We start from the raw sequence: 13932 nt of genomic DNA, 5'->3' as shown, positions 1-13932 counted from the left end.
CAGGGCTTGATGGTGTCATGGTAGACAGTAGACAGTAGACAGTAGACAGTAGACAGTAGACACGGTACACTGGGAAAAATCTGCAAAATTTGCATTATACTGTCTCCTAATGGTTCAATAGAAACGGAAGAGGATGACTTGTGTGACTTGTGTCATTTAAACTGCAAATTTAATGTCAACAATGAGTTGGAACAAAAATGCAGATTGGAGTTTTGGATATACACAAATCCCTCAGAGGCAGAGTTGCTCTAGAGGCAGAGCTAATCTCACTGGTTGAGTTAAACCAAAGAAGTAGACTTTTTAGACTGAAACCAAGTGAAAAAGGCAAGGCTCTAGAGCAGGGGTGGGCAACTATTTTTCATGGGGGCCACATGAGAAACCCAGATTGTTGCCGGGGGCCGAACAAATATTGTCATGCCGTAACCCATGGATGGGCAACTTTGATGATAGAGAGGGCCGCAAAAAAATGTCCTCGCTACCAGGTTTTGCTGAGGGCTGAACGGCGCCAGCGTGAAAAATTTGGTGCATTTGAAGCCACGTTTAGAGGAATAACTCATTTTAAATTAACAGTTGTGATGTCATTATTCAGTCTTAACCACCAATATTTGATCCTTTTCTCACTCACTCCTATGTCACCACCTGCTCTCCCTGCAGGGCTTGAAATTAACTTTTTTGACCACCTGTCAATATGGCTGCTAGATTTTAAAGTTACCAGCCAATTAGAATTTCCACTAGCCGAAAAGTTTTTCTTGAAATAAACCAGAATATGAGTGGGTTAATTTAATCATAAGTATCAGTAAGTGGCCCGGGATTCTCAAAGCCTGTGTTGAGGGTCACACGAACAAAAATGCACTCTTGAAGCTAAATAAATCCAAAAGCAAGTTAATTATTTAAATTTCTACTTCAATGTAGAACAGTCATTTCTTACACATGAGATTACCTTTAGCCTTTTAGTCATAAAGATTATTGAAAGATATTCCATATTCCAGACTGAAATGTTATAACAGAAGTGGAGTATTGGCCAGGATGACATGAACATTTGGACTTGGACACTTATTCAGTGGGTATCTTGCATGTTGCGTTCAGGGGCACTGTAAAAAGAAATATATATATATATTTGCAATTCCATCGTGGACCACACAGCGGCCCGCCGGCCGTATTTTGCCCATGTGTGCGTTAGAGCTACCAACCGAAACAATCAACAAATTCGCAATAGCTGTGACTGACCACATATGCAAATTTCCCAAATGCAGGATGGTAGGGGCAGCCCACCCTACTCTCCCTCTGCCACCCTGCATTTCAAAATCCCCCACCCCCACTGCCCCCTTTTAGCCAATTGGCATGAAGTTTACACAACTCACACCTTCACACACTTGACCTTCATGGTGAATTTCTGCTCCCTCCCCCTGCCATCCTGCATTTCAAAATCCCCCCTCCCCCACACTACCCCTTTTTAGCCAATTTGCACGAACACACACACACACGTATTATTACAAGAGGACATACTGCGAATGCATGAATATATCCTGGGGAGTTGAAGATAATTTTGAGGTGAGCTGGAACAGCTGTGCCTAAAGCAGGCTGCGGATGGATTTCTCTGTGTGCGCACCTATTGCGACTGCGAGAGAGATTATTCTTATATCCGAGGAGTCTATTTAACGCACAACAGGCGAGATAGACTGCACTGCAGATATGCTTTGGTTATCTTATTTCTGATAGTAGAACTTTAATCTGGAGGTGGTTTTCCCTCAGTCCTCCTGTCATTTTTTATGAATTATCTGGGATTCCCATCTTCCTGAGGCATGCCCTTTCAGACAGATTCGGCGCTGATAATACCTCCACTGGCAGAACGAATGATCCACCATTCTGCATTAGTGACTTTCACACAGGAGGCGAGCCTTAATAATCCCACAACATTCACGGCTTTCACAGGCTGTGTGAAAGGGGTTGGAGATACTGTAGATAGATAGATTGGCATGAACACAAACACACTTATACACACACACACACACACACACACACACACACACACACACACACACACATACACACACACATGCATGCACACATTTAACATGCACACACTTACATGCACACACACATACACACACTTGACCTCCATGCCAAATTTCAGCCTCTTCGGGCAAAAACTGTGCCCACTAAAGGGTGGTGAACTTTTTGTGGACCGACCGACCAACTTATAGAGCTGCTGGTCGCAGCTGAAAGTGTAATCTAGCCATAGTAAGTTATCTAGGTTGACCGCGCCGATATGCCATCCCACACCCTGTCGGTTTAGGTTTTGTTTTCGGTGAGTACCACCAGAACTGAAAAACATTCTAGGGGAAACACTGCATTGATGTACAGTGTAAAATCATGTCAAGCTTATATTCCACTAAGGACAGTGTTTTCTTATAGCCCATACTGCAAGTGTTCAATCTATTCACCTTCTGTTCTCCAGTTGACTTAAAGAGCGTGGTGCAGGTAAAATATAGGAAAATACCCCCAAAAAACAAAATTAAAACATGCCCCCAGGGCAGAAATATGGAGAAAAAGGTGGCATTCTAATGCACATGTAAAAAAAAAAGCCATCTGTGCCGATAACACCTGTGACGTCACTCGGGCTACTGTACTTTCTGTAATAATAATAATATACAGTCAATGTGTACAGCAGAAAACTTTACAAAACACCAGACGTATGATAATTATCGTATTTGTACGATAACTTACTCCAACAATGATAATTTTGACCCTCTGGTACGATAATTCAGCACTACCCAGAATGCATTTCAGCACTGAAGAAGCAGAGAAAACTCCACCCCGCCATGTTTCCCCCGCGAGGCAACTATTTAGTTTGTTTGTTTGGCCTCTATCTATGGTTAATATGGCACTTTATGAAGTTTTAATAGTTTCAGTAGTCAAACGTAACTAGTAGTAAAACTAGTTGACCCCCAATATGCAATCGGTTTTTCAAAATAACGCCTATTTGGAAATAATTTTGGAGAACCATCAGAGTGCACTGCCGACCGACCATCTCCGCTGATGTAAGCCGGCTCCAGAATGGTCTGAGGCGGATAAGTACTGTACATCGTCGGAGACGGACGCAAGTGGCGCTCACTGGAGCTCCAGAGGAGAGGAGTTTTACCTCCAGAGGGGGGGGGGGGGGTTTAGTTCCAGAGAGGGGAGGAGATGTACTGCAGTGAGCGGCCTCTCGACGGACGGACAGATGCTCGCTGTACGGAGGTAATGATCTGAGGGAACATTTATTTATTGTTTATTAAAATGGTCACAGGTGTTATTGCTCGATTTGTGGGTTTTTGTGTGCGCGTGCCAGATGCTTCACAGAAGCCAGTCTAGATGCAGCTATGTGTGGGGAAAAAACAAAAAAACAAAAGAGAATCCTAATTGCTACATAAAAGTCCCACATATTAATGCAAAGTGGTGTCTAACCTGCACCATGCTCTTTAAAGCTTCTTTCTTTGCTTAATCATGTGAAACCAGATTAAAGTTCCAGTGCCAGTTGCGTGACTTAACCCTCTGACCAAAATTAAGACATTACTCAAAAACCCGTAAGAAGGTGGCAACAGAGAAGGATGGCTCCCAAGATTTGGAGTCCAGGCAAATAATGTAAAGTCTCATTTCAATCATAGGCTACATTTGTCTGGGATAATCTTTGTGTTTTCTGTTTTGCAGGGATGGCATCAGAGTTTGGTGTTCGTGGCTACCCCACAATAAAACTGTAAGTCATAACTTTCCCTAATAGACTTCTGTTAACCTGCTCTGTGTAATTTATGGAAAGAAATGTGAATCTCTGAAATGCCAAAAATGGTTGTACCACATTACTTTAGTACTGAATAAATAAAGTGTCCTAAGGGGAAATCTGCATCCCTTAACGAAGGTAATTGCTTAAATAATTAGAGAAGACATTTTCAAGCATGACTGTTTGCTTTGTTTAAAAACCTCTTTTTAAATAGGCGATGAGATTTGAAATAAGTTCTAATAATTAAGAAATTAGAATAAGTTAATTTCTGAACAAAGATCCAGAGCACTGGAGTCTGTGTAAATCCTTGGGCTTTAAAAGTTGGCACACTATTCACTGTCTCCCCCACCTCACCTGTGTGCACCTTTTTGTTCTGTTCTTTTGGGTTGTAATAGTTTGTGTTGTTTAGTCCTTAGTTTTAGTTAGAGGTCGACCGGTTAATCGGTTTAGCCGATTAATCTGCGGCGATAGCATGTTTTACATACTGTCCTTATCGGCGGATGTTGGCTCCGATGCCTGCGCAGCCTCTACCGGCCACGCAACGACACACATCACCGTTCTGCATGGAGGCTCCAAACACGAAGTCAAGGTAATGTCATTGTTGTGTACCTGAGATAATTTCGCCTATCTTTAAATGCACTTAACTTTAAGACAGCCTTATTAGTAAATTGTGAGAAAGATATGGTTGTTGTTTATCGTATGGCAGTATTAATGCATTAGACTGAAGAAGATAACTTCTGCTTTACCGAACGCAGGCAGCCCTGCTGTCTCTGTGTTTTGCTAGCAAGCATGCTGGTGCGGTGGATGGGGGCAGGGAGAGGGCAGTTTATGTTATGCTAGACAGACTTTTAATTATATTTTTCAGTGTAGAAGACATCAAATAACGGTATGTTTTCAGAAAGCAGTTCGCTCAAAAAAGCCTTCAATGCAATACATTCGATTCAACTAAAACTTGCAATCTGCCAAATAGTGAGATCAGCTGCAAGACCCTGATAAGAATAACCCATTCAACTTGTACTTTACTATCTAACTCATCGTTTTTCCTTCCAAATAATCCAGCCACGTAACGTAACTATTTATTCATGAAAAGAAGAAGCCCCCCCCGGAATATGCATCAATGGTAAAAGTGCCATTTAACAACGTAATGGGACGTGCAGTAACGTCGCTCATTATAAAGCATCCATCGATAATAATAATCCATTGGTAATCCATTAAATCACACTGTGTCCTTTTCTGTCATGAAGGCTAATCCACCAAATCACATGATGTTCTGTCATCAAGTCTTTAATCCACCGTCAAACATTCTCTTAATAATCCAAAGCGGAGTTTGTCAAATTAGTCGCTGTAACCAAAGAGTACAGAGTACAGATAATTTATATAATTATTTTATTTTGGTATTTATTTCTTAGAGTTTGATCCAGATTCCAGATTTAAGTATTTTGAATGATGTTAAAGCAGCTACGAGCAATATTTTGAATATCGATGCCTCACATCTTACCTCTAATATTAGACGAGACCAACGCAGAGTAGTCTCGCTTGAAAGCAGAGTGAATCGGCGAGTGTGGTTTTGATGATTAGTCTGTCTCATAGACTGTAAAGGTCTGTCTGCGGGCCGGCAGATCAGGAAGTGAAATGAAAGGGTTTGCGGCAGCCACTTCGGCCATAACCACAAAATTACTAAATTACTTTCAAACAAACTGTTAGAATATAACGAGAGATGTTCGCGAGAGCAGAAAGTAACAAGGGGAGCTGTTTTGGGTCTGTTGCTACGGCCGTAAACCGTTTCCGTCTAGCAACTGTTTACAGCTGCCGTAAACCGTTTCGCTCTGCCTAGCAACAGACCCAAAACAAGAAGGACGGCTTTCCCCTCCTGCTGCCCTCGCTACTTTCTGCTCTCGGGAACATCTCTCGTTATATTCTAACAGTTTGTTTGAAAGTAATTTAGTAATTTTGTGGTTATGGCCGAAGTGGCTGCCGCAAACAGTTTCATTTCACTTCCTGATGACACCGGCCCGCAGACAGACCTTTACAGTCTATGAGACAGACTAATCATCAAGACCACACTCGCCGATTCACTCTGCTTTCAAGTGAGACTACTCTGCTTTGGTCTCGTCTAATATTAGAGGTAAGATGTGAGGCATCGATATTAAATTTAGATAATAACAGATAATAACAATTGAATATCTTGCTCATAGCTGCTTTAATTTCAACAGTGTTGTTTCTAATAAACTAAAAAGAACGTTCATTTACAACTGTGTCGATTAAAACCTCCCCCGCCCCGCCTCGCGGGGTTATGATATTGGCCGATTAATCCAAACTATCGTTATTATATCGGTATCGGTCTTTTCCACTATCGGTCGACCTCTAATAAATTGTTTTAACTTTTACTCAACTTTACTTAACTTTTACTCCCTAGCCTACCAAAGTAAATGTTAAAACAATAATTTATTAACTAAAACTTAAACTACGGCATAACAGCACAAAGAAAACTACTAAAAACCAAAAGAACAAAAAGGTGCACACAGGTGAGGAGGTGTATCCGCTAAGGTTTTTTGTCATATAGACGTTTCGTCCAGACGGAACCAGCGTTCTGGGAGTATACGTTCTGGGAGTATACACTAATTTTTGAAACCGGTCCCAGAGTGAATAAATCGCCACCCTTGCATTTCTGTGTTTACAACCCATACGCATCTTTCCTGAACCGATGACGTCATAGCCCCACCTCTCTCGCCAGCAACAATTTAGGCTTACAGTGCACTAGCGTTCGTGCTACAGCAGCTACTGAGCCTGTTAGGGCTCTTGCAGCAAAATATAATGCTTCTCTATTACCACCGTCAGAAACAAGTGGACACAGAGAACAGCGTGTACAACATCCTCAGGGCTCCACAGCTTACTCTTCACATCCACCCCTCCCCTCCCTTCATCGGATATTTCCCAGAAGGCTTAGCGGCGGCTAAGTTTTTACAATAACACAAACAAAATCAGCCTAAACGTGTTAGATAGAAATAATATTTATTTTTAATACAACATGCAATTCTGGAATATTTTAATATTGGACAAAATGAAATGAAATGTAAACCCTGAGTGTAACGGACATACTCGGGCTGCTATATATATATCCCTCGCAAATAGAGAGGTCCAGTAACGAGTCCGGAAATCATCGATGCTAACAGCCCTGGTTCTTCACAGTTTTCTCCTATGGGAGTTTTGAATGGGTTTTTGGCGCGATGCTTCTAATAATCTCTCTGGGCAACGCTGGCTTAATCAAACGCGAACCAGTGTTTAGTAACATCATCTTCACACATGAATACCACTTTTATGAGTTTTGAAGCTTTTACATGCCGCTAAACGGGCGGCTAGCTAGCAAACGGCTAAATGAGACTACACTTTTGAGTCGATGGGGATATATACGTCACCACTTCAAACGACGAACACGGAAATTCTCTTTCCCTCACCTGGTTCAGCCCCGTTCAGCCCGAGGTAATCAGTACACATCAACAACAGTCCAGGTTGACTGCTGACGTGACGTGAAGCCTATGCGACAGTGTGTAGTTCAGGATTAGCTTAGCTCGAGCATTTTACTTCTAGGGCTCGCATTTACGCTACAAAACTCATGAAAGTGGTCCTCATGTGTGAAGATTATCCCGCTGAACCTTGGTTCGCGTTTGATTAAACTTGCGTTGCCCACAGACATTATTTGAAGCATCACGCCAAAAACCCATTCAAAAATCCCATAGACAGAAACAGTGAAGAACCAGGAAGTTCGGGACTTCCGCATTCAGCCTACAAAAATACGTCATCCCTGGACCTCTCTATACAACGTGAATAGGGAAGTGAGAGGTTTGACAACCACACGTTGCACTGTGATGTGGCAGCGTTACAGCGCCACTTACCGGCCTGGCATATATACTACAGCGGTTTCAGTGGTATTCAGTGGTTTCATGTGGATACACACATTTCTTGAAACGATTCCGTGTTTATGGAAAACTTTTCTTAAACGGAAAAAAAAGAATCGCTTCCGTCTCCGTGTGGACAAGGCCTGAATGGTCTGCAGGCTTTTAAAGCCCAAGGGAGTGGCCCAGGTGCACCCAATCAGCCTAACGAATCCCAACCACCAAGCCCCTGCAAGACAGGGGCCGTTCCTTAATAAGCGTTCTTGTGTGTTCTTGCGTTCTTGTGTCCCTGTGAAACGTCATCATTTCTTAGCCCAAGAACTGTTCCAATACAAAGTTCACATTTCGCCAAGAACGCTTAAAATTCCCAGATGTGTTCTTGACATGCCCACTTTACCGAGGATGCTCTGGGTGGTGACTTGTGTCAACTTGGCAAGGCAGATATCCCAGCATTCATTTCGGCATAAGTGGAGGCAGAACGCAGCAGAGAAGACGCCATAAGCTCCGGGAAGTTTTTTACAATTTAAAGTTTTATTTCATCACTAAATTAATTTCTGATGACTTTTGATGCCTACAAGCAGGGTAGTAGGTTTCAATAAGTGCCACTTTACAAACATTTATGGTGAAAAATGGCAAAACGTTCCAGAGCACAATTGGCTGCATCTACATCAGCTGAGCTTTTTATTTGTGTAGTACTGCAGGCGGCCTCTGTGCTGGTATTGCGCAATACCCTCAAGAACACATCGTCTCAAACAGCGTCATGTGTGCTTGTGACCTCGCAAGTTAATTCTTCCAAGAACGACTAGCAAGAACGTTCTCCCCAAGAACACAAGAACAAGAATGCATTCTTGGTATTGAGAAACGGCTAGGGCCAGGGCTCCATCCAAATAGACCCTTCTCACGGGGGCCATTTTGTGTCGAAAGGGCAGGGTAAACACAGTTGCGAGCAAAAGACTAATGAGGGTTTCCAACTTCCATGATTGGAATTTGGAAACCCTCATTAGTGTTTTGCTTGCACCTGTGTTTATTCTGCCTTCTCGACACAAAATGGCCCCCGTGAAAAGGGTCTATCCACCTTATTTTTGAATGCCCCACTGTAAAAAAGAATCGTGGGTACAAGGTCCGGTTTAACGTGACTCATTGTTGCCGCTTGCCATTTCCTTTGTTATACTCTGGCTGCAGACCCGAATTATAAACCGGAAGCTGGAGTCCGTTATAAAAGTTATAAATATAGTCACGTTATAAACAACTAACCAACGCTGGAGGTCCGTATGGAAACTCGAAATGGTTAAAAGTTAAATCAATTTGGTGGCGTTTTACTGCCATGTAACATAGCTAGCTAGCCGCTAACATTAGCCACAGTTAGTAGCCGACTACCCACAATGCATTACGTTATCCCAGCACCCGAACGACACGGCTGTAGAGCAGAATGGCTCTGCTGTAAAAGGGTAAAATCCTCATAGACGTTTTTTTTGTCGGGGGCTGGGGGGTTATCTAAATTGGTTACACCGGAAATAGAACCCATAGTTAACGTAAGGCAAAATGGCCGGCAAAAATAAGGTGGATAGTCACTACTCCTAACTCCTTTTCCTACCTTTTCCTTGACCTCGCCGGAAGTAAAACACGCAATGTTTCTCCCCTCCCCACGTAGGCTACATTAAGCTCCTCCTACTTGCTAACAAATTAATGTTTCGGTCACCAGTGGCGTATTGACCCCAGAGAAGCTTAATAATGTAGCCTACGTGGGGCAAAAACAAAACAAAAAAACACTGCATGTTTTACTTCCAGTGAGGTCAAGGAAAAGTAAGAAAAGGATGTAGGAGTGACTATTCGGATTCAGCCCTGGGGAGTGTGAAGCTCTTCAACACTATGGCCCAATCTCACTATCCCCTAAGGACTGAAGTCCTGAGGCCTCACAGACTTAAAGGATGGCTTTACTGGTAATCAACCCACTTTGTATCATTAATAATCTTGGTAATATAAGCACATGGGCAGTGTTGACCTCTCTGTGTTTTCCTCACGGAGATCTCCCATTTCCTCCTCTGACAAAGCGCTCCGTTCTGACGCGTTTTACGTCACAACGCGTCAGAACGGAGCTGCGGAAGTTCTGCTGGAGAGGCAGAATCTGCTCCGAGGGCGGCTGTTATTGTTTATTTTAATTTTTTAAGTATGTGCACATCCAGAGAATTGCACTGAGAGCCTTAACGAGCCTTAATGACTTGCAGCTGGTGGGGGTGGAGTTTCTGCAGACAGGAGCAGGATCATTTTTTCATTTTCATTTTTCTGAGGTAAACAGAGAGAGAAGGCAAAACACTGCCCATGTGCTTATAATACCAAGATTATATAGAGGCAAAGAAAGTGTGCATGAAGGGTTAAAAATGTTGGGACGACAGCCCTCATGCACTTACCGATTTGACGGTGGGACAGCCTTTTACCCCTCATGGACTAGTCTCTCAAGCCAGACTGTGTCTTCTACATTCTGCGAATGCAGCTTAAACAGTCTGTAATTCATGCCCACAGAAAATGGACAAAGGAAGTTGGGGGGGGGAAAAACTCTTAAGACCTGAGGAAGTTCGAACCGATGCAGGTGATTGGAGAAATAAGAACGGATGTCCCACCCTTCCGCTCGTATTTCTCCAATCACCTGCCTTTAGGCGGGACATCCGGGACATACCCCTATCATCATTGCTCATTATTTTCCCTGAGTTTCACTTTCTGTTTTGACCAAGTTTTCCAGCTCGAAATACTGACATTTTAGGCAGAAGCATTTGAAAATTGTGAGAGCCAACCGTCTGTTTTAAGGCTGCATTTAGGCCATGTCCACACGGAGACGACTTTAGGTGTATCCGCTAAAGTTTTTTGTCATATAGCCGTTTCGTCCAGATGGAACCGCGTTCTGGGACTATACGTTCTGGCCGTATACGCTAATTTTTCAAAACGGGTCCCAGAGTGATTAAATCTGAAGACGCCACCCTTGCATTTCCGTGTTTACAACCCATACGCATCTTTCCTGAAACGATGACGCCATAGCCCCACCTCTCTCCACCAGCAACAATAACAATCATGGCAGTAACGTTCGTGCTACAGCAGTGGGGATCTTGCAGCAAAATATAATGCTCCTCTATTACCACCGTCAGCAACAAGTGGACACGGAGAACAGCGTGTACAACATCCTCAGGGCTCCACACAGCTGACTCTACCCATCCACCCCTCCCCTCCCTTCATCGGATATTTCCCAGAAGGCTTAGCGGCGGCTACATTTTTACAATAACACAAACAAAATCAGGCTTAACGTGTTAGATAGAAATTATATTTATTTTTAATACAACATGCAATTCTGGAATATTTTAATATTGGACAAAATGAAATGAAATGAAATGTAAACCCTCAGTGTAACCAACATACTCTCTTGCCCTATATATAGCCCTCGTAAATACGACGTGAATAGGGAAGTGAGAGGTTTGACGAACACAGGTTGCACTGTGATGTCTGTGATATCCGCTCGTGTCCACTCCAACAAGACTTTAGCTTACTTGACGCGACTTTTTCAATAAAAACACATTTATGCCATGAGTTTATATAATGTATATTTATGTTGCATCATTTAGCCTGTGCGGTGATGTCCAGGAGCGGCCAATACGCTGGGATGTGTTTGCAACATGTCTACAGATCATGGAAGTGGATGATATCAGGAACGTCACCGATAGTTAACGTTCTATATTGTAGGCTACAGGGAGACCATCAGCCCTGCTGAACAGCTCTGCATTTGCCTCTATACTGTAGGTTTAATCATTTTATTCATCGACATGGCAAACCTCCCCGCAAAGCCAAGGGTTTAAGCTGCTGCTACAGTGAGATACACATTATAGACTGTGCGCCCCTAGAGGTTGTATGCCATTATTGACGAGATTGTCTTTCTCTGTTATTCTACAGCGGTTTCAGTGGTTTCATGTGGATACACACATTTCTTGAAACGTTTCCATGTTTATGGAAAACTTTTCTGAAACGGAAAAAAAAAAGATAGCTTCCGTCTCCGTGTGGACATGGCCTTAGACTGCTGGTACAAGTGACCCAATTCAGATTTTTTGCTCTCTAGGGGCACATATCCGATATGTGTCATGACAGTGTAAGCAGCAAAAAAGCACATGGATCTGGATATTGTCACGTCCGATTCAGGCCTCGGTCATATGTGGAAGTAAATCAGATATGAATCAGACATGGCCCAGTGCGACTGCAGTCTGTCTTTTTTTTATATAATTTATTTTTCAATTTTGATTTTTCAGAACACACAAAAACAAACACACTCAGATACAGGAAAAGAAAAGAAAAAAAAAAAAAAACATACACTCCTAAATTACAACGCAGTGCCACCAGTTACATACAGAGCTTATGTGCTTGTAAAAAACAATTATGCGTGGGATCCCACACAAATGAGAGAGACCAGCCGAGCGAATCACCCGTCGCCCCTAACCTCGTAAAGGTAGGCCAGAAAGGGGTCCCAAATAGTTAGAAATCTCCCAAGTGAGTTTGTCCTCAGGAACCTAAGTCTCTCCATTCGTATGACAGAGATCATGTCTGCCAACCACAACTGAAAAGAGGGTGGAGAGGGGGACTTCCATTTCTGCAGAATGAGTTTCTTGGCAACAATTGTCCCCTTTGTCAGATATTGTTGCACAGCTGTAGGGAAGTCCAGAAAGGATTCTGAGCAGCTGAAGATGGCGAGTACTGCCTCCGGCTGAAGGGTTATTTTGTAGGCCTTAGAGTACCAGTCAAATATTTTGGCCCAGAATCGGCCAGAAGGGCAGGACCAGAAGGGCAGGACCAGAAGGCATGAGTACCCTCTGACACCTGTCACACAGTGGTGAGACAGACGGGTAAATATTGTGCCCTAAACGACTGCAGTCTAAGCGGACATATCGGATATTACCTCTCATTGCGAGTTGCACGTGATTGAAAATGCCATGTGTGTGTGCGTCCTTGCACTTCCAGAGGCTGTTGTAGGTTACTCAGCTGTTGACTGCAGTGTGTTTCACTCCCGTTCGACCATATAAGGCTTTATTCAAGTCCAATTTTGTTCAAAATGCCTCCTGAAATACATCTCTCAATGCACAGATGATTCTATCCAAACACAGCACTATTTTCAAACTCAAATTGTCTCCAAATAGGTATACATGATAGGCTACATCATCTCTTTTACTTTTGCTTGGTCATTCTGTGATTCATATACTGTACAGCCTAGGTGTCAGTTTCTTAACACTTTGAGTGCCACGGCCGTTGGGCAAAAGGTGCTGTACTGTGCCACATAGGCCGCAATGCATTTTAATATAGCCATATCATTTTTTGTGTTCCTCTTATATGGACAACCAATAGCCTCAATGAAACTTTGAACCCTTCTGTTTCATAAAAAAAAAAACTGTGTTTATAAACCGTTCCATTTTGGAAATACACCCCTCTGAAAAAGAGTGTTTTCGACCGAAAAGAGCATGCTGAAATTAGTTTCTGAGATAATCACATCTTTATGTTAGAAAGGCGACAGAATGAATTCTGCTTTGAGTTGAACAAACATCGAGCCTGCTGCTGCCTGCGTGTGTGTGTACTGTCGATGGTTGTATGCTGTTAGTGCCCTGCGTGCCCCACCCCCCTCCTCCTCCTCCGTGGTGGGAGGAGTCGAGTGTCTCTGCTCTGCTGGGTTTGCTCTGTTTGATCTGCACTGAAAAGTCCGCTGCCTGCACCCCCCGCTTTTTTACAGCGTGTCCTCGGCTCCCAGCTGAGAGTGGTGTAACTTTTCATAAAGACGCTGGTGTCGCCATGTCGGCAACTGGATCATGTGGATGGACTGTCGCAGCGGACACGGATGGGGCTCAATTGTGGCAGCGGATGGCTGCTGTTCACAGGCACAGCTAACGACGTTATGCTTCAAGCATATCAATGACGATTTCCGTTTCCTCATGACTTCTTCTATCTTTTCTCCTGGCCTTTGTCTAATCGGGAGGGCACTGTCGCCACCTAAGGGTTCTGTAAAATAGGTTAGACACATTCAATAGCTCCCATATTGTAAGAGGCGATGTAAGAGGCTTAGATCGACATTCCCCCGTCAAAATATGAATTTGGAGTTATTGACGCCATTTGGCGTCGCTGGCAGCCTACGGTAAATTTCTCTTGACGCCATATGGCGTCGCTGGCACTCAATGTGTTAAATGCCCGGGGGTTCATTAAAAAAAATCCTCAGATGCAGCCCGTTTATTTGATAGGCTATTTATTTTGCTTTCTGCTTCACAAGGA

General features: G+C 43.2%; 1 protein-coding gene across 1 annotated transcript in view; it reads left to right on the top strand.

Moving 5' to 3' along the window:
- The window catches only part of tmx3b (thioredoxin related transmembrane protein 3b), a 76468-nt gene that overhangs the window by 2913 nt on the left and 59623 nt on the right, over positions 1 to 13932 (top strand). Inside the window, exon 5 of the mRNA XM_083653700.1 lies at positions 3691 to 3736. Within this exon, the coding sequence (XP_083509826.1) occupies positions 3691 to 3736 (46 nt within the window). The remainder of the gene's footprint in view (positions 1 to 3690; positions 3737 to 13932) is intronic.

The sequence above is a fragment of the Poromitra crassiceps genome, assembly GCF_964638095.1.
Source record: "Poromitra crassiceps genome assembly, chromosome: 2".
NCBI classification, from domain to species: domain Eukaryota; kingdom Metazoa; phylum Chordata; class Actinopteri; order Beryciformes; family Melamphaidae; genus Poromitra; species Poromitra crassiceps.
Note: the sequence above shows the minus strand (reverse complement) of the source record. Positions and strands in the feature narration are given on the sequence as shown.